We start from the raw sequence: 25,494 nt of genomic DNA on the forward strand, positions 1-25,494 counted from the left end.
TGCCCCAGCCCCACTGTGTGCCAGAGAATGGCAGGACCAGCCAAAGACACCAGGGGCCTGGGCTGCCCCCCATGCCTGGGCTAGGCAGGGCTGAGGGATCTACCACAGGCCAAATAAAATCCCTTGGTGTGCTGCATCCAGCCTATGGGCCATATATTGCCTACTTCTGATATAAAGAGTAACCAGCTCCTAGAAGAATGTTACTATCACTGTTTGTCCTTGGCAGGCAAACTTTGGTTAAAACAACTCAAAATAGCATTTGCTTTTTGGGGGGGGATTTCATTGTATTGCTGAACCTGTGATCCAGCATAACCCCAGATCTTTCTCAACAGTGCTACTGCCTAGCCAATTATCCCCCATTCTGTATATTGTGATGGCACCTAGACTGATGGGCTATACCAGGATGGGGCCCCAGGTGGCAAACTCTCAATGGGTGTTTTGCCTCCTTATTTCTATATCCCACCTGCCATGGTTTGATGTTAATGTAAAGGATATTAGGAGGTGGTACATGACTGTATGAGGTTCGTTGAGATGGGCGCAGGCCTCAATGTCTGGGAGTCTTCTGTGGGGCTCCGCCTCACATACACCCCACCCCTTTCCACTCTGGTGTTCTGTTGATGGTTGGGATAGGTGCCTGGCCTTCCTAGGCACCTGTCTTTGTGTGCTGGGAAAAAATGGTCTGACAGGAGAAGAAAACCAAGCAGCCTGGGGCAGACATGTGAGTCTAGTAAGGGTCTGTGGCTAATGACATCTGAGCCTCATAGAAATTAATAAGCCAATATAATGTAAATAGTTGTGTCGGTCTCTGCTTAGCACTCTGGCCAGCTGCCAAAGCATCTCTGTTGAGGACCCAGGTTCCAGTTGCTGCAGTGCACATTTCTAAAGCATGTGTCATGCTGCTTGTTTTTAACACATTTTTTTTAATACTGGAAGTTCCTGGTATCTAATTTTGCCACTACACTGACAACATGCAGCGTAGCGAACAGATGAATGTGGGCTGCATAAGCTTTGAGGCACCCAAACCACACATTTGCACTCATGGCAATGCACCCAAGGTGTTCAAAGATGCTCTTTGAATTTTTGTCAGGTGGATTTCATCTTTGGACAGAAATCCTTTTCCCTGCGGCATCAACCCATTGTAGATGAATCCAAAGCCCTCTCACTGCCACCTTCTGAGTGTACACAGCTGTGGACAGCTTTTGAGCAGAGCAGATTTCGGCGTGTTTGGTCAGGCACCGCAAGCCAACCACTTTTACTGCTGGCTTTAGCTAAGGACCCATCATTCAGAGTCCCTGCCTTAGCTGCAGCTGAGGTAAGACTGTAGGTCCACAGGTACACCCTCTGCGTATAAGAAACACAGAGCAAAATCAAGTTCAACAAATTGAAATGCTGCTAGTTTTTCTGAGCAATTTCCTGCTTGCTCTGCACATCTCTGACTGGTTGGGCTTCCTCGCTTCACACTTTTCCAGACTCAGACTCAGAGGTCTTTAAGGAAGCACGCACAGCTTCCATGTATGCAAACCAAAGAAAAGTCCTCCTCACAGCCTCTCCTGGCAGCTGCTTCACCTCCACTGGCCGCAGGCTCTGCAGCAATGTTTACTGCCTTGCTGCCGGTGCGGCAGCCAGCCAGAGAGGCTGCTGCAGGTACTTTTTATTTCCCCCTTCTCACCCATGTGGGCTGGCTTCTCCTAATTCCCTACACCAGGCAGAGCTTCCTTGCTGGGAGGCTCATCACCTGTAACCACAGTAACAGGGCACAACCCTGTTACATCAAGTCATGTGTTTACTTCCATGATCATATTTGGCCTTTACCTTCAACGGGAAGAATTGATGAAAATATCAACTGTGCATCTCTACCCTGCTGCTCAGAGCCTCATATTCTCTTCTTCTGACCTGTTAGAGATCATTGCTGGGAATATTATTCATGTCTACATATGGGCAGGAATGGGAAGTGATCTGAGGGATGGATGAGTCCTGACTGTCAGGTTCAGAGTTTGAGCTGTAAGCCTGCAGTATGCTTCATCAGTTTATTTGTAATGATAGCATGCATTGTAGAATTATATGAGGTTAGAGATTGCCTGGGTAATCCCCCACAAATTACTAACATTCCTTTACCAGTCCTCACTGGCTCCAATACACTTTGGAGCTAGAAACTAGGCAGATGATTGAAAAGACTTGATTAAAGAAGAAACAATTATTAGAATTGGAAGCTGATGAAAAGTGATTAAAATTATATTTCTCTAGTATGAAACTGCTACAGCTATTGCTTCTTTGTTACGAGCAAGAAGTACTTGTTTTATTTGAGACTTAACACTGAAATCTAAAGATAAACTCAGTGGTGACAGTGAATTCAACAATTGTATGTGCTCTCACACAAGAAGATTCAGATAATCAGGAAAGGGGGATATTAGCTAGGGTACACCTGTCTGTCTTCAGCTGGATTTGACTTACAGCCAAGTTTCTATACTGTGAAAGAAAGTACAGGGGGGAAAGAGAGAAGAAATTACATGCAGGAAGAAGCTCAGTAAATGGCAAGTAGTGGGTCTTGCATTCCTTATATGCCTCAAACTCTCATTTGAGTTTGCAGGTGATTTGGGTGCACAGAGAAGTAGTTCTAAGACGTAGCATTTTCTGCTCCTGATCTGAAGGAGCATGGTATTTTTTTTCATTCCAGGAGACAAAGCATGCCTGCTTTTAGGAGGGAATAATGGCAGAGTAAGTTATTGGTAGGTTATTCTTTCTGTTAACCTAGCTCAGAGCTGAATTGATTTCCATTATTTTTTAATGACTACAAATAAGTGATAATATAAAAGGTGACTAGTCACCACTATCTCTGCCTTAATTACAACCATTCACTGGTATACTTTTCCCTTACATTTTTATTTTTCCAGAAGTAAATGAATACAGATTTAAACATTTGGAGAAAATTTAGAAGCTATCCCAGTGGTAAGTACCATTTGTGATGAAAAAGCATTTTAGTGGTGGTCCATTTACAAGGCACTGTTATTAGCATCAAGAGCTGCTGAAAGCAGCTGGAGTGGAACTGGAACCTGGCTCCACATTTCCCTGCTGTCAAAGTGCAGGCAGGAGACTGTTCATTACAGAACATACATTCAGGTGCATAACATTCATGTTATTTATGCACGATCTAACATATTACTAGGCTGTTCGTGTTTTGAACAAGCTAATTCTGTAGCATATTAGCAAAGGTTATTTGAGCTGTTCTGTACTGCCTAGGTTTGGAATAGACCTGAAAATAAAGCAGAGGCAGACAGAGGAGTACTTAATAATTTGCAGGTGGTATTGTCTCGTTTAATACCTGCTTAAAAATGCCAGCAGATACACTGGAGGGTAGAGGCTTGGTCAGGCATCACGTCTGACAGTTTGGGGGATACTGCTAGATGCATTAACCACAATTTGTACAAGAATGTTTTCCTGTAATTTTCCAAAAATCAGAACAGCGCTAGAGAGTGGGAGAGACTGTGTCCTCTCTTCCTTTGCCCTTCCTTCTACAGTATGACCAGGTACCATACAGATTTCTAATGAAAGATTAAATAACACTGTACAGAGAAGACTTGTTTTGCTTCACATGCTTTGTGTAAGAGCCATGCAAGGTTTTAAAGGTTCACAGTGAAAGCTGTTCAGTAAGCTTGTAGCCATATGTCTCCCATTCTAATCACCAGGAATTACAGATCTGAAACTTTACTAGACTCTGAAAATTCACCTGAGTTTCACAGACCAAATTAATCTAATGTGGCTTACTTAAACAGCTGCTGACATTACAAACTATGGTAGGAAAATGGTATCTATTTTTCTCAGTGCAGCAATATGAGAGCTCACTGGGTAAGCAACGTTTGTGGTCACCTAAATTAAACTGTAATTGTCATTACAGTTTTTAATTAAAACTGGCATTTATGAGCTTATAACTGGCAATGTCCACCTTAATGACAATATACTGTTTGTGCTAACAGCAGCAGAGGAGGCCAGCATAAGAGATTATAAAAGTCTCCATTCTGTTTTACTATCAGGAAGAGGACTTTGTCATATGGAAAATTCAAATCTTTATCTCGACACTTAACATGCAGATTTGTGTTGAGAGGGCCCAGCTCAACACCAGGTGAGGTCAGCTGGAAGACTCAATGACAGAAATGGATTTTAGATGGGTATATTGGCTTCAGAGAGGAGGAACAAATGTACGTTTTAGCTGCTCTAAAAGGATGGGGGAGGGACTGCCGCTTGGGAACATGCATCAACAGTTGTTGTTTGTTCATCTGCATGACCCTATGCAAACAGTGCAAATGAACTAAATCTTTAGATCTGGATGATGCTGTATTAAAGTTGGAGCAGTCTGTGCTACACCTGTATAACTATAGAATCATGCAGATCTAACAGTTGCATCGTCTTGGCCTCCTTTGATAGGATACAGTTGTTAAATCTGTCTATAGCTAACACTGGATTTGTTAGGAATGATGCTGTGTGTTGATATACTGGTTCATACCTTCTGAATTCTTACGGGAACTCCCCTGAACCATTATCAGCCTGCTTCAGTTTGTCTCCAAGGCTACAATGAGACATTATATTTATTCTAAGAAAAATCACTGTATCTGGGGATGAAATGTAGTCGTTCAGGTATCCATGTCCTTACTCCCATGACAGAAGCCTAAACATGTTCATGAGACAAGAAGTGCTAACTTGGGACACTGTAAAGTGCATGTGAATGATTTTCCTGGGATGGCATCATGGAATTGATGTCAGAAAAGCAGCAGTGTATTCAGCCATTCAGTAAATCCTTATTAGAGGGGTGATGTGTGTACACACCAGTCCCAGGACTTTTCTATGCTGGGACAAGCACTGGTACAGCTTGTCTTAGGACAAATGCAACATTTGCTTCCAACCTAAGAATCCTTGAGACATGGGATACTTTCATGGGAAGGGGAGAGGTTGTTTTAGAAAGACATCTGGGGATTTAGATGGACACTTTTTCTGTTAACTCTGGCTTTAGGGACTAAAGTTGGGATTCCAGTAACTGAAAGGCCTGGAACTCAACCCATCTCTCATCCCCACATGATGAATGAGGTTGCATAGTGGTAATGTACAACAGTCCCTTTCCAAGAGCCAGAACATTAAGCCCAAGTGGCAGCCATCAGGGGTGGATCTGAGGCCAGGGAGGAGGGGGGCAATTTTTGATTCCTGTTCCATCCAAAGTTTAAAACAAACTACCTGGCAGTGGCAGCAGCATTTCTGTTCAGACAGCAGTGGGGGAGTCATTTGACTTCATGGCTCATTGTAATCTACCTGATTCCTTCAAAAGTCTTCATTCCACGGGTGTTAACAACCCTCTCTCCTTTTTAATGGTATTACAGTTCTACTGATCAAGCTGTTTTTTCCTCTGCAATTCTGCTGTCCCATAGTTCGCCCTAGTAATGTAGCCCCTATTTCACAGCCTTGCAGTCTGTTTTTAACTCTGCCTAAAAACAAAAACTCAGGGGCTGAAACATTAACTGAGGCATGGATATAACTTTTGGTGTAACATTGGAGGCACTGTCAAGATGCTCAAGAAGGTTTTATTATGTTTTATGAATCTGAAGGAGATGCAGTCATAAGAGTTAAATGTACAGGACTAAAGAAACATTTTTTACTGTTTTATTGTTTTTTCTTAGTTTGTTCTGTTTCTTAATACAAAATATATGATATAGAAAATTAGTGTACATTCCAATAAAGTTATATTTGTTTTTACTTTCATCTAAAACTGAATAGTGTAACCCTAACACCTAGCATATTGATAAAGCCTCTAGTTTATTTTTATGTGAAAAATATGTATTGTGTTGTATGCAACGATGCACCACACTATCTGCACTCCACTTTCCAAAATCTTAGATCTGCCTATGTCAGCCACATTATCAATCCTAATTTATGGTAAAGCATGCTGGGAAATAAGGGAATGTCTGAATAGTAGCTTTGTTACAAAATAGTGACTGAGAGGGACTCATGCTTTTATAAAACCCCTCCTTGGAGGTTTGGACAAGTAAGATACACTACTTCTTTAAAGTTATTCATTCGCTTTGTAATGATTTTGGATGGATGCCTGTGAATAGCGTATGAAACAATTTATGGGACTGTGGCTGTGTCCTCTTTGTCCTTTGTACCAAGTTGTAGTAAAGGCCCTGCAGGGGATTTTTATGCTTATAGATTCCAAAGCCAACCTTGTTGCTATTAGACCTGTGACAGATGGCTTCATAGAGCAGAAAATGGAGATGTGGCAATTTAATTATAAGTGTGTTATGTTCAAATACGTTTTATACATGATAAGAAAAGCCAAGACTAGGGTAGAAAAGATGGGATCAGAGTAGAAAATAGGAGGAAGAAAAACAATATGAGGGATGATGGCAAACATATTTTGTATTTATCTAGAAGCACTTTATAAAATGTGTGAATTAAATATCAATATAAATGTAATATGATTTTCCTCCATGTAGTGAGTGCTATGCATGCATAGAGGTATATTAATATCAAGAAAATGTCTACAAAGAGACTGGAAATTCACACTACCTCTAATTCTATCATGAAACATGAGTGACTGGGTAGAGTTTAAAATACTGTGTTCACCTATCTAATTAGCATCCATGTTATAACTAGCAGTACAGTGTCTCTGAGCCCAGAACTTGATCATCAAGCAGCAACATTTCTCTCTAGAGAAATAGTATTGATTTAACTTTCTGAATAGGAAGAATTCCCAGTGATCTGAACAGAATGCCATGCTGGTATAATGGCAACAAAACTGGGTTGCCAATGGCATCCAAAAAGAGATGATAATTTTTAGAGTATCCTTGCTATTAACACACACCTGCATAAAAAAACACAACTTCTTTGGATAGGAATCTGTTTCCTATATCTAGTTTTTCTGTGCCTGGCCCTTCAAAATGAAGAGACTTCATCTTTCATTGATTTAGTATCATGTGAAATTCAACTCTGAGAGAAATGTGGCTGTTTTGCTTTTTTTTCGTTCCTTGGAAACATGAATTCAGACTTTATGATTTTTTATTTCTATTGGTATTGTATTGAATCTGTGCTGCGTTTTGGATGCTTATAAATGCAAAATTAAGTTCTGGATTGTAAATCCTGGATTAACCAATGGTATTGAAAATGGTTATGTACAGGGCACTGTCCTTCAGATTTGCTTTTTCTTCTTCTATGGCATCATTCAAGTAGATGCCCAGGAATGATCACAATGATTAAGTGCTAGAGCTGTTCACAAAATGTAAAGTATTTATGGTAAATTTTTAAAAAATTAATTAGTGTTTTATTTAATCTCAACTGTCCACACTCTGTCCTTAGACAAAGCTTTTTTTTGTGAATATCTAAAAGTGCTAGTAAATACTGATTTATAAAATCAATAATCATGTGTGGGGGGCAGGAATCAAGCTGTAGGAGTAAACAAATGTACAAGTTAGTAGTTATATGCATTTTAAAACTGACTTGCATGCTTTTTATATAAAAGTCATGCCTATTATCCAAAATGCATGAGAGAGAGGTTCTGTGAATTTTCTACGTTATACAAGTTTTAACTAAATACTATTTCCATTTTAGTGTAAGAGTGTGGCTGAGCTTGTGTGTTCACTTAGTGCAAAGGTCTGTTGACAATAGAATTTTCATCTTGTAAAACAAAATGTGTTAATACTGGGTTGTCAAAGATACAGCTCATGGGCTGGGTCTGGCCCATGGAGCGCTATCATCCAGTCCTCAGTGCTGCCTCTGGGTCTCAGATTGGGCCCATACACTGCATTTGGTGTGGGCCAGATGAAACCCATGTACTGCACATGGAGTGTGGGACTGGTCTGGTGCTCATTGCAGGCAATGCACAGGGCCAGTTGTGGGCACATGCTGCCAGCATTGGGGCTGGTAGTGGCACCCATGCTGAACTGGCTTCAGGCACTGCATGCAGCACATGGGACCAGTTTGCGAGGCCAGTCTGGCCCAAGGACCAGTTCAGAACCACTTGCCTGGCCTGTGGGGCTTGATGAATTTGACACCCCATGTTAACATTTTATTAAGTGATCTTCTTCCTTGCTGAAACTGGGGTGAGTTTTTCAGATGGAAATTTATTTTCTATTTTACCAAGGACTGAGGCCTTAATAAAGCCCTTAATAACATTACTTATCTGTCATTTCACCTACAGGTACATTTACATCCCAATGGGAGGATCCCAGTGTGGTGTTGTTGGGATGTTATTCTCCACAGCAACTACTTTTGCCTTTGTAAGTTACTGGCATGGAGGCCATAACTACCTTTGGTACTGGGCAGTACTAAATTGGCTTGGAGTAACTGCAGAAAATGGAGTCAAGAGGCTACTCTCTGTTTCACTTGTTCAAGACTTAATTGTAAGTTGAATCCCTTTGTGCTTCACATTCATTTGAAGTTCAAGATTTTGTGGTGTGGACTGTGTACGTGCCCGTGCTAGATTTAAACTTGATGCTAACAGAGATAGCAGTCAGTGCATTTTATCCATTCTGCCTAGGCCATATTGTTGAAGGTTGGCAGTGGTGCGGGCAAATTACTCAGTGCTGCAGTTGTGTGAACAAATAAGTTTACATACACCAAGAATCAGAAGTTATCCTATTATCCAAACTCAGATTTCACTCTTTGCTATCATTCACATGGTTTATAGTATTTGGAAGTCTTCATGAATTATGAATATGTTTTCTTTAGTTGTCTCTTGGACCAAGTGAGTTTGTAGCAGCTACATATAAATGTAAAACAAAAACCATTAGCGCAATGCACCGAGAAATTGTGTGGCACCAAGGACTTCAGTAAGCATAGTATAATTTAAGGATTGCTACTAGATCTCTGGATTAGGAAGATATGTACCATCATTACCTTACTTACTGTTTCAAAACAGAAGTGCCTAAGCTTTCAGTAACATCTGAACATGTCATCATATACAAAACCACTGTTATCTTACAATGATATGTATAGCTTTTCAGACTTCACGCCATAATTATGACTCCAAGTTTTTCATTCACTATGCATGAGAATAAGTAATCCCCTATTGGTTTTCATTAACTCTTCCCAACTTCTACTAATAATGTAAATGGTAATTAATTCACCAACATGTTTATTACTTGAACATCAGAACTTCATGGTGGTTGTTCCCTTTCCCCTGCCCTATTTTAGTATTCATGTTGTAGTATCTTACTGTAGATTTGTATTCTGTTGTATCCTGAGTGATTTAGCAGTAAAGGGTACTGCTATGTGTATCATTAGGCTTGTCAGGATTCAGTTTTATTGGTAAACGTTGATTAACGTCAATTTCACTCACACTCACAGACTGATGAAAAAATATTTCTGTCATTAATAATTGAAATTTTTAGAAAGGCGATGTAAGAAAAATGATGGCTGATGGAGTATGTGACAACAGGGGGAGCAATCCTACAGAACCATGCTGACTGTAGTTTGGACTACAACTCCCAGAAACCCCAGGGGACTGGGAACAAAGGAAGAGGAAGTGACCAAGTGGATGAGGGAGCTATAGGCAAGTGGAGCCAGGACTGAGGTGTGGCTCAGCTGGTGGCAGTCCTTCAGTCAATATTTGTCACAGCAGGTGGTTAAACTGCACTATAATAATAGTATGCTGCCATTAATACATTGTCTGCCCCACACACCTTTAATTTTGTGCAATCCTGAAAATTTAAATCAATAAAAATTGAAATAAATGCTTAAAAATACATATATTATCCATCAAACTTATAAAAAAATTTGAATTCTGCCAAGCCTGTATATAATCCATCTGTCCATCAATGTGAGTACTGCAAAAGCTTTTTTCCTCTATAAAGAAAATGAGCCTGCTACACATTCAGATTGAAACTGGATACAAACCAGTATCAAAGCAGCATGTTCACATAATTAATAGTTTATTTTAAAGCAGCAGTCAGCACTGTTTTCAGACTATGGGCTGGAATGACCTGCCTCAAGTAAGAGGTGGCAGGCTACAGTCCATCCACTACTACTGCCACCACTTCTCCCTCCCACAAGGAAGCTCATGCTGCCATACTTTATTCCTGCTGCAGCACAGGGGAAGCCCCACATCCACTTTGTCAAACACTGCCAAAGTCCCCGTCCATTGAACTTTGCTAAAGCCCCATGTCTGCTGACTGGTTCTGGGGTTAGCTCTAGGTGCGAAACCCTGGTTTAAAGCACTTTCATGGACATCAGAATTAGTATCCAGTGAAATGACTGTGGCATTTCCCCTCCCTCAGAGCTACGTTTCCAGTTCCTTGTTGAACTTAGGCAGATATTATATGTGTGACAGTTGGGTCATGTTTTCAAGATTTTTCCCCACAATATTACTATTATTAATATATTGAATATGATAAATGAAAGCTGAGACTGGGGAGTAGTTGAGTTGCCTGTCTACATTCAGGCTAGGGATAGACATTACACATAAACTGGTTTAACTGATCAGAAACTGGTTTAAACCTGTAATAGAATGAACAGAATGGACCAATTTGAAAATGGCTGAAACCGGTTTGAGATAAACCTGATTGAATGTAGTATCAGACATAACTGATTTAGGTCAAACTGGTTTATGTAATGTCTGTCCCAGACCCCTCTCTGATTTAATTTAAATCAGAGCCCCCCAGCATCCTGGATGCTTTGCAGCCGTGGGTGGGGCTCTCTGCTCCAGAGAGGTGGGCTGGCCCCTCTCCTCTGCTGCTTGGCTGCAGCTCCGGCAGAGACTGCAGGCTCAGCAGGGTCTGCCTGGCTTCCCTGTGCCCCCCACCAACTCCCTGCTCAATCACGGTGTCCCAGGGAGCTAGGACGGGACTTACCGGCACCGGCGGAGAAACCCGCGCGGCACATCTGCCGCTTGTTTATACCGACGCGGCCGGAAGGTGACGTCATCACGAGCAGGCGGCCGGCAGGGATAAAAACATCCGCGGGAAAAAGGAAAGGAGGCGCGGAGGAACCAGGACCAGGTCCTGCAGTAGGAGGGGCAGAAAGCCCCAGAGCAGGACAGGCGGCAGATGCCCCAATAAAAGGGGCAGACAGCTCCAGAGCGGGGCAGACGGCGGCTTCCCCAGGAAGAGGGGCAAAGAGCTCCAGAGTGGGGCAGATTGCGGCTTCCCCAGGAAGAGGGGCAGAGAGCCCCAGAAAAGAGCAGCAACCCGCTCCGCCAGAGGAGAGAACAGCAACAACAGCCGGCTGCAGGGCATCGAGTGAGCAGAGGCAGACAAGGAAGCCAGAGACGGACCACGAGGATACGTTCGATGAGGGACCTTCGGGTTCCGGACCTGGAACCTGTGAGACCCACAGGTCGAGTGCCGGGGTGGTGGTGCAGGGACACAACCCTGCCAGAGGGGGCCAGAACCCGGAAGAGCCCTGAGAGGGCATAGTCGGGTGGAGGTCGCCACCAACCAGCCGTGGTCAGAAACCTGTAGGGGTACTAGGGGGACTGAGCAGCAGATATTGCCCAAGGGGACCCGGGGAGGTCTGAGTAGGAGCCCCAGCCGGTAAGGGGCTGTGGGGCCAGGCTTTAAGTTGTTTATAGGTTTTGTTTCCCAGTCAAAAGGGTACCCCAGCAGGAACAGCTGAGGTGGCACATTCAGGGAGATAGGGTCAAGGATATTTTAGCGGGGCCCATCCTGTGCTGCGACCCAGTACCGGGTCAAACAGGACATAGGGAGGAGAGGACGGGGCAGGCAGGCCCACGAGTAATCCTACGAGGGCAGGTCAGGCCAAGGGGAGCTACCAGCCCATCAACAAGAGATCAGACCCACAAAAGAGGCAGAGCACTAGAGGTGGCGTGAGGCCGGGGTGCAGGGGTGGCAGAGCCCCGCAACGTGACCACCGAGGGATCCTGGCCTGTGGAGCACCCACGAACCAACCTTAACTGAACATAACACCAAGTCGTGGCGGGTGAGAACTAAGGCAGGGACTGGACATTAAGAGATCTACTCCGAACCCGTAGTGATCCGGTGTGATCAGCGGCATCCCCCTTACCGAAGGTGAACCACCTACGGGGAGGGCCCTAGCCCAGCGGTCACACACGGATTCCCCACTCCCCTCTTCCAGAGCACGGACTGCAGCCAGCATGTGGTATGCTAGCTAATGCTGAGAGGTGTCTGTGTCAGGCAGACAGGACAAAGGCAGACAGAATGGTGTCCACTTAGGGCTTTTTGGTGGTAATCAACAGTTCAGCTGGTAATGTCCCCATCCCCCCACGCCTGTTCTTTCCTTGGAAAAAGCTGTTTAAGAAGAGCTTGAACTAATGAGAAAAGCTTTTGTTTTCTTAAAGGGCTGATAAGCACTGTATTATCAAGAGCAGTGTGGGAGGGGAACCCCTCCCTAATCTAAGCATCCCACTGGGCCTGGCCATGCCTTGCCCCCACCTCCATATCAGCATTATAGAAGGGAAGGGAGGGCTGCTGTAGCACCCCCTAGCTTCTAGCCTGAGCCACTGCAGGCTTGTGCCTGCTTTTCTTCAGTCCAGAAGGGCTATCTGTGCGGTTGTGAAGTGGTTCAGCCTAGCCAGGTTAGGCTAACCTGCAAAGATTAAATGAATTCAGGCTTTTTAAATGTCTGTCCCTAGCCTCATTGTCCCCAGCTCACCCTGCATTGTGTCTGGCATACATTGTTATTGTGCATTATTACCTTACACAATTCACAAAGTTAACACATGACTCTGGATTTGGGCAACATCTTTAATTTTTTCTTAGTAGATTCTGTATTCAGAGTGTTCAATATACAAATAGATTCTCTTTTTCTATCTGATTTCCAGCCCTGCAAATTCAACCTGACATCTGAAAATCAAATGTGTTATTTTGACTCATATAATATTACCAGTAATTCATTTTTAGAAGAGCATTTAAAGAGCATTTCAGTGCATTTGGGGGGGATATCACAGGTAAAGATTTTTCTGTTAGAATTTTATTGGCTATTTTATTGATTAAAAACTCCAGCCTATTCCTTTTTTTCCCTCCCCATTTTCTCTAGAAAATCAGCAACAGTCAAAATCATGTCAGATATTTTTGAATAAGTAGGGAGAGGTCTGAGTTCCATTTCTGTGGTTGATTTGCTGACCTACCCCTGCATCATAAATTGAATTCTGGAATGCAACTTTAACAAGTGAATTAAACCTTGATTTCAAAAAATTTTAATTGGAATAACAAACATCCCAAAAACAGAATCCATCTGAATCTGAATGTTTATGGTTGTTTGCTGGAAACATAAATTAATGCAGAGAGAATATGAAGAGCTTGAAAATTACCACGCTTGGCAGTTTATCATCGGATTGTCTCTTTGTGTGTCTCTGGTGCTGTTCCTTTGGGTGCATCACAGCTCTTTCTGTGCAGCTCAAGTCTGGATGTCAGGAGAATCATGACTTCCCTTTTTTGCACCAGTACAGGTTTTGTAAGGTCTTAAATCTCTCTAGTGGAGGGGTTTTCAACCTTTTTTAACAAGTGCACCCCTTCTGCCTCAAAATTTCAGATCATGTACCCCTTTATATTTTTTCTTGGTTTTAAGGTGGGGGCAAATTGAGGCCCCCATGGTAAGGGTGGGAGTGGGCCTGGGGAAGGGGCAGGCACTGCACAGCTGGGGTAGTGTGGGATGGAGCCAGAGTGTGCCGTGTGGGGCTGGTGGCACCCAGTGCGCCTCTCCCCTGAGTAAGAAGCAAAGTATGGGAAGGCGCAGGGAGAGACGCCACAGCTGCGCCCCAGGGCACACTTCCTCCCTGCCCACCTGTGCATACCCCCTATGGCCTTTCTAAATACCCCTGAGGGGTATGTGTAGTCCTGGGTGACAACCCCTGCTCTACTGCAGTGACTGACAAACTTTTACAAGCTGCAGACCAGAATAACTTAGTAGCCTCCATTGTGGGCCAGGTGTCTTCAGCAGTGCCTCATCAGTGGGGCAGCTGTCCCAGCCCCCATGCTGGGACCAGGCAGTTGGGATTTGTGTCTGTTGCACTGCCACATCTCCCAGCCTTCTGGTCCCTGGCTGCGGCATGGGTGCTGCTTCCAGCTGGTGGGGACTTGTGCTGGGGCCAGGCAGCTAGAAGTTGCACCTAGCTTGCTGTTGCTTCTCCCTGCTTCCCCCCTACACCCCTGCCTCTTGGCTGTAGTTCACGCTCAGCTGAAAACTGCCTATCCCTGGCTCAGATACCCACTGGCTGGAAGATGTGTCCTCAGCATAGTTGGGGGGAGGGTGGGGAAGCGAAGAAAAGTGGCAGTGGTATAGGAACAGCAAAAGCCCTCTAGCTGTGCATACACTGCAAGTTGTTGACCCCTGCTGTAGGACGTAGAGTAAACTCAAGATGTTGAGATCATCTCTCCAGGGTAGAGAAAGACCCCAGTCCTGGTCCACTTGAAAACAATGACTGAACTTTTTTTTAGTTTTGGGCAATGAAAGATCAACCCTTTAAAAAAACTACCACCAAAGAATCTAAAGTAACTAAACTAAAAAAAATTCTAACTTCTAGAATTCTACAATTGTGTCCTTTCTTCAAAAAATGAACTAAGATGCACATTTGGTTTTACTTAAGGAACAGGATGGCTTGCACTGAAATATAAATTTCAGTAAGTTCACTGTCTATACTATCTCTTCTTTTTTTCCAAAAGTTCAATTTTAATAAAAATATTAATTTGAAGACCTGTAATGAGCCAATCTTGTATTTAAAATGATCTGGATATGTTTGTTTTTTGTCTCCTTTTGAACCTTTACATTCCTGCTTTTTGTACACAAAAGCATAAACTTGGATACTAAATCTAGGAAAATTATTTGTATTGAATTAAATGTGACAGAGATTTGGAGTTTTTAATATTATGTAATAAATGAAACTGGCTTATTAAAACTAGAAATAAAATTATAAAGAAATAACTATATAGAAAAAAATAAATTGGTGCCATTAATTAATTTTCAAAGATGGTTTATTTTACATGACTTTCACTGTTTTTGTCTGGATTCTTTGTCTTATGAAAGTATAAAATAATTCACCAACTTCAGTTTAATTTTGCACTTATGACTGCAGTAAAGTGTCCCAATATGCTGTCATTCAGTGCTGTTTCGGTGGCTTCAGGGGATAAAATAGGTGATTTATAATTGTTTTGTACCTTAGGCTAATATATCATAATAATTTGCACTTATTTTAGAAGTGTCTTATCTCAATGAAATATTTTCATAAGTATGAGTCACCTGTTCACCTCCATCATAAAATAAAATCACTGTAAGTAAGGCTGAAAGGCAAGATTAGTAATTACCAGTATTCTCAACTTTGGGGAAAAATACATTTTACTATTTTACATTTTTAAAATCTGCACTTTGCTTTCTCTGATTTTTTTGTTTTGGCTGTAGAACTTTTGTCAAAGCTGCCTGTAATCACTGGAGCAATAATTTTTTTTCCTACTAAATTATGACCTGATTTTGCAAACAACTGCATGTAGTCTCACTGAAAGCAGGCAACCATGTCATCATGATTAAGCCTTAGCTTAAAATGTACATGCATCACTCATAAGGAGTCCTGTTAGGTCACTGGAACTAATAGCACACACAAAGTTAGAGATATGGATAAACAATCAAACAACCAAAAAAGTCAACACAAAGTTTACTGTTTACTTCATTGGATTGGGTCCTGTGATTGTAAGTAACCTTACAATCTATTTATTTTGTAATTAAAAACTCATTTCCAGGAACGTAACCCGTAACCCACTTAAATAAGATGAATCACAAAATTTTCCTTCAGCAAATGAATCTTGTACTGTTATCCCATCCACCTTTTAGAGCTTCTCTGGAGGCTGAGGGTGCTTAGTCCCTTGCAGGATTGACCCTTTAACTCTCTGTCCTGTGAATTAAGAGCTTTCTTAGCTAGTTGTCAGGCTTTGACCTTTATTATGCATTTACAGTCACTTACTATGTGAGGGTCAAAAGCCTATATATATAACCTCTTCCCTTTAAAAGGCATAATTATACTATCATGCTTACACATTGAACTTGAAATCTCATTTGAGCCATAGATAGCCTTCTGTCTGAAGGAGGCTACAGCCAAATATCCTTTTTGTCATTGCTAAAAGGCTGGGTGATGCTTTATTTGAGAAACTCAACTGCTTTCTTGCTTTGAAGCAGGGACTTTGACATTTGGCAGGGGATGGCTTTTGTGTTAAGGATGAGCCACCTCCCTGCCCCTCCCTCCCCCCCCAGTTGGCCTAGTTATAAGACCTTGACAACATGAATTTGTCCATGCTTGGTTCAAAATTGCTAGCATATAATTCTCCACTTGACACTTATCCTTCCACTTCAGCTGAGAGAGAGGCAGGATTTTCTTTGCAATTGCTGCTCTAAACTTCTGTTAGGTGCAGCCCATCCAGACACTTAACATGAGAGCAGGTAACTTGTCAGGGAACTTTCTTCAGCTCTAGGCATAGAGGAAGAAATAGTCTAATCTGAATTTGGGGTGGGAAGGGGAGAGGGAGATGAGAGCCAGACATGAAGGGGACAGGGCAAGGATGAAAGTGGGAGTTGTGGCAGGAGGAAGTTACTTGGATTACAGATATTTTGTAGACTGGCTACTAATAAAATAGGCAAAAGACAGGTCTGTAGCCCAACCTGTTATTGTTTGCACCCCAAAGCACAAGAAGAAACACTTATTCTCTAGTCTATCTGGATCCCTACAGTGGTGCAATACAGATTTTCACCTATGCCTGGGGGGAGACTCAGAAGGGAAGAGAAGTACGTCATGCAGGCTGACAACAGGTCGTTTCGGATTTGCTGAGTTCTCTCATTTCTTTCCCTCCCATATTATATGTCGCTTACTCTAGCAATTATTCTCTCAAAATCAGGGAACAGCTCCCCAATCGTGGGCTCCCTACACATTACTACGTTCAAAGGGGTGCATGCAGCTGGGTTGCATGTGGTTATGGGGAGCCTTAGGGCAAGGCTTCCACCCTGGCATTTTCAGTTAAAATTAAATATCTTCTATGGTTCGGTGGTGTAGGTTGTAGCTGTGTTGGTCTAAGCACATAAGCAGACAAGTTTCTTTGAGTAAATCTGATAGCTTTTATTAGACCAACTCAGATAGTTGGAAAAATTCTTCTTTGCAAGCTTTCAGGTGCAAATACCCTTTGTCAGACTGAGGAAGCATCTGCAGATGATATGTGCTTTTGCTGCGTGGAGTAGTAAAGCAGCCAGAGCCCAGTACGTATGCAAGTTTTTTAATGGCTGGTTTTCTTGCGATCAGAAACATGGGAAAGCAGAGGAACTGTACCCTCAAAACTTTAAGAGAATGTAGAGCTGAATATGCCTGCCTCAAGTTGATCGCATTTTAAAAGGCAAAATCTAAAAGGCAGGTGAGACAAACCAGTGAGTTGGGAACAAGGAAAACAGAGCAGTAAAAACAATGTCAAATGTAACTCTCTCAACCTAGGCACTCTTCTTCCCAGTCAAGGTTGAGGCATGGCAGTAGGGGAGCATACACTGGTGTTACTGCTCCCCACCCCCTCCATGCCCCTTGCCATGGAGAAAGAGAGGGCTCTGTGCTCCAGGACAATTAACTTATCAGCTTTCAGGAACAGTCATTTTAAAGATACTTTGGACAACGTTTTGGGGAGAGAAGATGAAGTATGAGAGGGAGTAGGAAAACAAGTTTTGACTCCTTCCCCCTCCCCACAGCAAAACTTTTACAAAACTCTACCTCTTTTAATATGAAGATTTCTCCAAGCAGAAATGATGGCTAGCTTTATGGTGAGAGATCTCCTGCAAAAGACACAACAAAGAAATGAATGAATGAAAAGACTCAATAAGAAAAATATTTGGAAAGACCTAGAAAGAAATGAAACTGTCCCAAATTAATAGACATAGCTGACATTTCTTCCTAAAACCAGAAATACATTTTTCTATTTGAAAATGCCTTTGTTCTTTTAATTTAGGCTTTATCTGACAGGTGCTGGCCTTATTAATGCCGTTCTGTCTTTGTACTAACAGCTTCAGTGTCCATTGGGACCAAAATGTGTTTAATTATCTAACATAAATGTATTTGGGAATTGAAAAACTCTCTCCACAATCTTCTGAAAGCTAATAATTACTTTTGAAGCAACATAGCTTGAGAGCAGACAGTAGGAAATGACTACAGCCTAGTCACATCTCTATGCACAAAAAAAAATAATAAACCTACTGGATAAAAACTGTTAAATTCTAAGTTGGGGGGGGGTGTTAAATGCTAAAGTGAGTCAGAACTAGATTAAAACTGGACCAAACAAGTCGCTATACATTTTCACTGAAGTGAAGACAAGTCATATGTTTCTACATTAAGCAGAGTTTTGGCTTACAAAACCAGAAGCTAGGAGGCCTTCTACTTGTCTGTGCAGCCATGTCGTCCTCTTATACTTTCAGTGTGTGTAACTTGTGAACTTCTCAAAATGTACGCTCCTTTCGTCTGCAGAACCACACTTCTCTTGCATTCATTTCTATACGCAATGTATAAACACCTGCTGAAGTTGTTGCTTCATTTCCCAGGAGATGTGCAACTCTCCATACTTTCCAATGGGGAATTTAACCTGTGCCTAGATGCCTCTGTCTGTTTGGAATTCTACCACCCCTTGGTTTCATAAACCATGGGCATCTTAACAGGACTTGTAACCTGAGTAGGTATGATATATGGACAGCAGTATAAAGGGCCTTCTCCATATATTAGCTTAGTGGTTAGGGCACATGCCCAAGACATGGGAGATCTGGGTCCCTTCAGCCTCGGGGTGAAATCCACATTTCTGTGTCTCTGTAGAGCACCCTAACCACCAAACTATGGGGCTGTCCCACTGAGTCATGAGTAGGGACCTAACAAATTCACAATGGAAGTGCATGTGGCAGCTCCTTTAATTTTGCATGTTCTTCTGTGCACACCTTGCCCCTTGCCCCCCTCTCACCTGTCGGTGATTAGCGGAGCACTCCGCCACTCCCTCCTGATCAGCAGGGAAGCTAAAACTGTGGTTTTAAACATGGCACCATTTTTGCTTTACAACCAGTCAGCAGTGAACAGCAGGGTAATGTGAAGAAGCCCACTCTCTGTCCCGACGCAGTTTGCATGTAGTTTCATCCAATGGCTGTAAATAAGATAACAGCACTAGAAGCAAGGGCTCATTTCCTCATTATGAGGGCAGGATCTGTCTCCCTGAGCCAGACAGACTTCCTCTAGTTTGTTCTCCTTCTGTCCGCCAAAGAGTTTGACTGCCTGGGGGCCTAACTTCAACAGGAAGATGTCTTCAGTAGTCCTACCTGGAGATCAGCACATTATCCTATGATGTGGAAGGCCAGGGCTCAAAGCCCTTGCAGCAGGAGAGGCTAGAACCTCTGTGTCTCAGATCTCCCCTGATTTCTGAGCAGGTGCCTTCACCACTCAGCTGCTGGGTAAAAAGTAAGCACTGTCACACCCGTTGCTCCTAGGATTCCTTTTACCAGGGACACCCAAGGATTGACATGGCCCCTCATCCAATCTGGTATCAAGTGAACTTTTAATAGTAACCCCTAGGCTTATTACAGGTATTCTTCCTTGCAATATGACCTGGGAAGCGGTTCCTTCAGGTGTTACAGCAGCAACCTTTGGTGGTACCAGCCTCAGATCCTCTGCTGGCCATGTGGAATGTTAGTTTCTGGATGCCTCGTTGTTCAGACAAGAAGTCCAAGGTTGCTCCTGTCTTCCCAGGGTGGCGAAACAGAACACACGTGCATTCCTTTGTTTGTCCATCACTTTTGTAACTTCTCTCATCCCAAACTGTCCAACCCCTTGTGCTGTGTGCCAAGCATTCTTTACATGGTGCACCAGTCCCCTGGCACTGTGCCAGCCACATTCCTTATAGGGAAACTGCTGTCCCTTGCTTGCCTACTGCCCAGTTACAGTACTTGCATCTCCCAGTGCCACAGAAGGCGATTTTGTTGCTTAGTTTTGGGAAGGCCTGGACTATGACTAAAAGCCTTAGCATAACTCAGTTTGCCTGCTACATCACCATGCTGGGTTTCATTTTAGTCATGCTCTGCCTAGTGATGACATTTGGTTTGTCTGCAACTTTTGGGGAATTATGCAAGATGGTCTGGTGTATGCCAGGTAAAGTTAAACGCAAGAGAGCATCAGTGGACTGAGATGCTTTCTTGGCTGTATTGATTTGCTTCTGAACAGCACAATAGAGACAACATAGTAGATGCATAAGGCATTTAGACATGTAAGCAATGCAAGGTCAAGCAGAATGTCGTTTGGTGATCTACAACCATATAAGTGACTGTTACATGCCTTAGCAGTGAAATAGAATTCTCTACCTTGTAGTTACAATAAATACAATGAATGAAACTTGCTTCTTGGTTTTGTTGTGGCATCTATTGATGGATAAGGTCTGATAAGTAAGCTAGTCATTTTCCCTATCTGGTCAGGCTTTTTGCTATTTATTATGAATGTATTAAATACGACAAGCCAATGGGGCTTACGTGATTTCTTCTAGGAGATTATTTTTCACATCAATAGTTCTTACTGTCAAGAAGTTAATCCTGATAGTCATCTTAAATTCCTTTTGTCTGATCTCATCCCATTGCTCGTTTAATCTGCTCAGCAGTGGCTTCTCCCTCTTTGATGTTACACCCTGCAATATTTGTCCCTCATCCTTTATAGATGGCTCGTTGACTGGTCAGCTGCACCTTGGCTATCTTTACGGCTGTTCCTGCTGCTTAATCTCAACCAGCTTTTCGCTAATAACCTATGTTTCCAGTCCACCCAGTCTCCCTTTTGTCAGTATTACACATAGACAATACACAATAATAAATGTATTTTTTAAAAATTGTCCAGCTGCTCTTATCCACCCATTTTTTGGTTCCCTTTAAAGATGAAATAAATTTATATTCTGGTTGGCAGATCTTTGTCACAATCTCCAGCCCTTTCTGCATCCCATCTGCTCCCCCAGCTGCTTAGTCACACCTTCCCTCCATTTTCAGTGCACCTAACTGCAGATAAATAAAATAGCCTATGACTACTAGTCAAAATGTGCCACTGCCCTTCCCACCATCCCATCTGCTACTCATCTTGCCCTACTCCTGCTTTTATACCATGCCAATTTTTCTGGCAAGGAGATGGATTTCAAATGACCCAGATTCAGAAGACAACACCCCAGTGTATTCACTTCTCAGGCTTTATTGAGTACTGCTGCTGTTGCAGTCTCTGGGGATAAGGTTTGAAGAAGTTGCCGTCATTCCTCTAAGGGTACTTCTTGCTGGTACCATTTTTGCAAGTATAGTCCTGACAAAGCAATTGAAACAGTCCAAATGCCTTTTGTCTTCTTACTTTTTCTATAACCCTTGTATCAGCAATGCTTTGCAGGGGCTATTTGAATCTGTACAATATTGAATAAAGCATCAGTGACTAACATCAATAAAGGACAGACATGGGATTCTGTACCCCATTCCTGAAAGTATTTTACTTGATTTCCTGAGTATGGGCAATGATTCAGCTTTAACTTTGGAATGATTTTAGATAGTTTTAAAAAATGATCACAGAAAACATATAAGCCAAACAATAAACAAGGTAGTTAAACAAGTGCCCAAATCCCTCAAATGCTCTTGAAATTTCAGCTCAAATAGAAATTGAGAGGGTAAATGTATAATAAAGCAATGGTAAATCAAGCTCCATGCACATATGCCATATTCATGTAGTGCAGTGTTTCTCGGTCTTTTTAGACTCAAGGCACCCTTCTTAGCTTTCACTTGCATTTTGACTACAGAAAAATACTAGAGCAATGGTGTTGTTGCAAAGAACTCAGACTACAACAGGTCAGAAATCATTTTGACACTGTGGATTCATATTTGAAATCTCTGGGTTTATCTTGTGAATCATGTGTAGATGTTGCCACAGCAGGCAATACTAATGTAACCCTTGGGGCATGGTGCTAACTGCAGCTATGTCCAATTGTTTGGGACCTGGGGTGCCAGGTAGCTCTACCTCCTGCTTAGCTCACCTAGGAGTGGTGAGAGGCTCCCTGAGGGGAGAGGCTCCCTTTACAATGGAAAGACCTTGCAGACTCATAAATAACTATTTACAAGATTTAATTATATGCAGGAGAGGTAATTGCTTCATGCCAACGAACATTAAATAGTATCAACAGTTTGGAACTCTATTTACAATACACAAGGTTAAGTCTGTACAAGAATAACAGTTGATAACTCTTTACACTAAAAGGATGATCCAATCAAGGAGTACATAGCTAATAACTTAGGCACTATGTTAGATACTCATATTAAATCCCTAATTAACTATTCACAACCTATAGCCAGTCACCCTGACATATGCTCAATGAATGGAGGGAGGGCCAGTCTCTCACTCCTCACATCACACGCTTGCGGGCTCCCACTGCCTCGGGATATCCATGCATCTTGTGGTGTGCAGAAGCTGTTTCCATTCAGACTCTTGCCAAACACAAATTCTCCTCCACGCACCTCTGTGCACTCTTCTCTGCCTAGGCATGGCTTCTCCAAGCCCACAGAGCTATTTACAGAGTTAAACACATAAAGGGAGAGCAAGCTGCTGCCAGAAAACCAGGCAGCACCTCTGGTCTCACTTCCCCCTTTAGGCGCTCAGGCACACTGAGGCTTCCCCTCAGGTTGTGCCTCCCTGGGTCTCAACCTACACCATTGTCCTGGGGACATTTCCCTAGCTGGCGTCTCCTTCCACCCAGTCCCGCCACATTCCATACCCCAACCACTCACACGGGGGGGTTATCACACCCTTACCAACCCCCAAGTCTACAAACCCAGAAGGGAATCACTGTCCTGCTCTCCAGGAGCTTCCCAGGGCTGTGTCCCTGCCCTAAGGAATTTGTTCAGTTCACTCATGAACTCCACTTGCTCATTCTAGGGGTCTGCTCTCTTTTGCTTGCCCCATCAGGTCCTCTGCTGGCCTCTGGCCCACCCACTAGGGGTCCAGCTGGCAACCGCAGGGTGGGACCACGCTGCGGGCTCTTCTCAGCCCTTGTTGCACAGTGCGCACCTCTCTCTCTTCACACCAGGGGCGGGGAGACGCTCTGGTTTTAAGGGGAGACACCCAGCCAGTCCCTGGGCTGGAATTTTCCCAGGCTCCCGAACTGCTTTTTTTCGATTTTGCATCCCCTTGCTGGAGATAATCTGAACTACAAATATGGTGTCCCTGTTGGGACAATTTTGCATCTGCTTGCTGGGGATAATACAAACTACAAGTATGGTGTCCCTATTAGAGCAATCTCCCTCAAGTGTTGAGGAAGAGCCTGATGTAGAACACTTGGAAGGTAAGCACCCCCTGAACTGCCTGGTACACTAGGATTAAACCTTTAAAAGGATCTTACCTTGCACCCTGGTTGAAAATGACAGATATTTGAGAGCCTTTGTTGTATATACATACCATATATAGTATGTACTTACCTTTTTTACATTTGTCATTTTATATTTCCTGTTTCTTTCCCGAATTCTGTGCCTCCATTCTTGAGTCTCCAGAAAGGTAGTTAAATAAAAACACAACAAATGGTCATTTTTCATGCAGCGCTGCAAAATTTTTATAAGATGTAAGTTCAGTCAACATAGGACTTCAAATTATGGCACTATTTAATTCCTGATTAATAATCAGCTACTGAAGAAACCTTGTAATAACTTTGAATTATGCAGACATTTTCTTTAGCTTGTCCCTGAACAGACGTATAAATAAAGTAGATAGTAACGCTGTTAGTTTGCCTTTATAAGGCTTACTTTTCGGGAAGATAATTGGAAATGCCTTGCCATGGCAGGTACAGCAATAGCATAGTTGATGTCTCCAAATACATTAGTAATGAATGAGACTGAGGCTGCATATACACATTTAAATAACCTGGAAGAATTCTCCAAGTTTGTTCTTCTGGTAGAGAAACATACCCAGAGGCATTCAAATACCAGACCCTGAAGGATGAAGAGCTTGCAGTGCTGACATAGTATAGCAAGGGAAAGTGGGGCTTGTACACACATCTCAGCATACTCTAATCTCCCTTAGTCTATCTGATGACAGATGATACCAGTGCACAGGGCAGCCCTAGTTGGCTGCCCCAGACTGTCCATGGTCGCCTTTATTTCCCTGCAGGACAATATGGGGATTGTGAAGGGAAAATTTTCTGCTCCCTGCTGGAACAGAAGTCTAGCGTGTGACACACTGTCTCCCTTGTAGGGGATGGGGAAGTAATGGGAAGGTATGCTGGAGTATGACAGGGTGGCTGTGACACCTCTTGGTGGCTGCCTTAGTCCTACCCAGCTCTCACTCCAGCCTCTCATCCTGATGTTGCCTTAAAGAGTATGCCCTTAGAGACTGGTGAGCTCTGGGGGCACTTGTACACATGACAGGGGGGTTAATCCCCTAAATTGAAATGGTGGTTTTTTAATTGTGACGATTAAAATTCACCACTTCAATTTAGGGGCTTCTGTCACTGTTATGGCAAGAGCTGGATCCAGCAGGTGCTGCCTCTAAGTTGGGGCAGTATCCAGCACACTAGTAGCCAGCCCGGCTGGCCCCAGAGGGTGCTGCTACCACGGAGGGAAGGACTGGGGCCTTCTGCAGCTCAGGGCCTACCGGCAGCTCAACCCCTGGACACAGGCAGGGTCTGCAAAAAATAAAAGGATCAGGCCCTTTGCTGCTTTTTTTTGTTTTCCAGCAGAGCCTACTCGTGTGAGCTGCTTTTGGGCTGAGGAACCCCTGAGCTGCAGGAGCCTCGGTCCTTCCCTCTGCGGTGGTGATGCCCTCTGGGGATGGCTGGGCAGGTTGCTAGTGGGCTGAATACTGCCCCAGCTTGGAGGCAGAACCTGCCAGATCCAACTCTACCCTGAGCTCGCCCGGATAGCAGCTCCCCATACATGCTGTCTGCCCCCTTCCCACTGCCTAGGCCACCGGGAATAGGCTGGCTTGTCCCTGGGGCAGCACAGGAAAGTGGTAGGAGGGCAGCTGGGGGTGCTGGTGGCTGGAGAAGGTGGTGGGGATGGTGCATGGCATGCTGGAAACCTGAGCAGGATCAGGGAAGCGCTGGATCAGGAACCTCTGGGCTGAGGCAGCCCCTGACTTACTAGCAGCCCACATGGGCATCCCCTGGGGGTGCTGCCATGACCAAGGAAAGGACTGGGTGCCCCCGCAGCTCAGGGGCTGCTTGGCCTGACAGCAGTTCACCCCCTAGCCATGGGAGAGGTGGGTCCCTTGCTGCTTCTGCCTTCGGTCTACCTCTCCTGCAGCTGTGGGGGAGAGGGAGGCAAACCATCAGATTAAAGGCTGCAGTGTTATGAGTAGCTACTTTGCAAACTAAACTACATGGGGCTTGGGTTTAGTTTGCAATGTAACAAATTAATTTAAATTGCAAAAAAACCCAGATATGTAAAGTGTGACACAGTTAAACTGCAAAACCAGAAATTTTTCATCATGTGGACAAGCACCTTGGGTGCTCTTTCTTGTTCTCCTTTCCTCTGTGGGCTTGACTTAGCCCACTTGACTTGGGGCTCTGA

General features: G+C 43.4%; 1 protein-coding gene across 1 annotated transcript in view; it reads left to right on the forward strand.

Moving 5' to 3' along the window:
- The window catches only part of HHAT (hedgehog acyltransferase), a 268,031-nt gene that overhangs the window by 237,185 nt on the left and 5,352 nt on the right, over positions 1-25,494 (forward strand). Inside the window, exon 10 of the mRNA XM_019548569.1 lies at positions 8,177-8,378. Coding sequence (XP_019404114.1) covers positions 8,177-8,378 — 202 coding nt within the window. The remainder of the gene's footprint in view (positions 1-8,176; positions 8,379-25,494) is intronic.

The sequence above is a fragment of the Crocodylus porosus genome, unplaced genomic scaffold (assembly GCF_001723895.1).
Source record: "Crocodylus porosus isolate Cpor-Errol unplaced genomic scaffold, CroPor_comp1, whole genome shotgun sequence".
Lineage (NCBI taxonomy): Eukaryota > Metazoa > Chordata > Crocodylia > Crocodylidae > Crocodylus > Crocodylus porosus.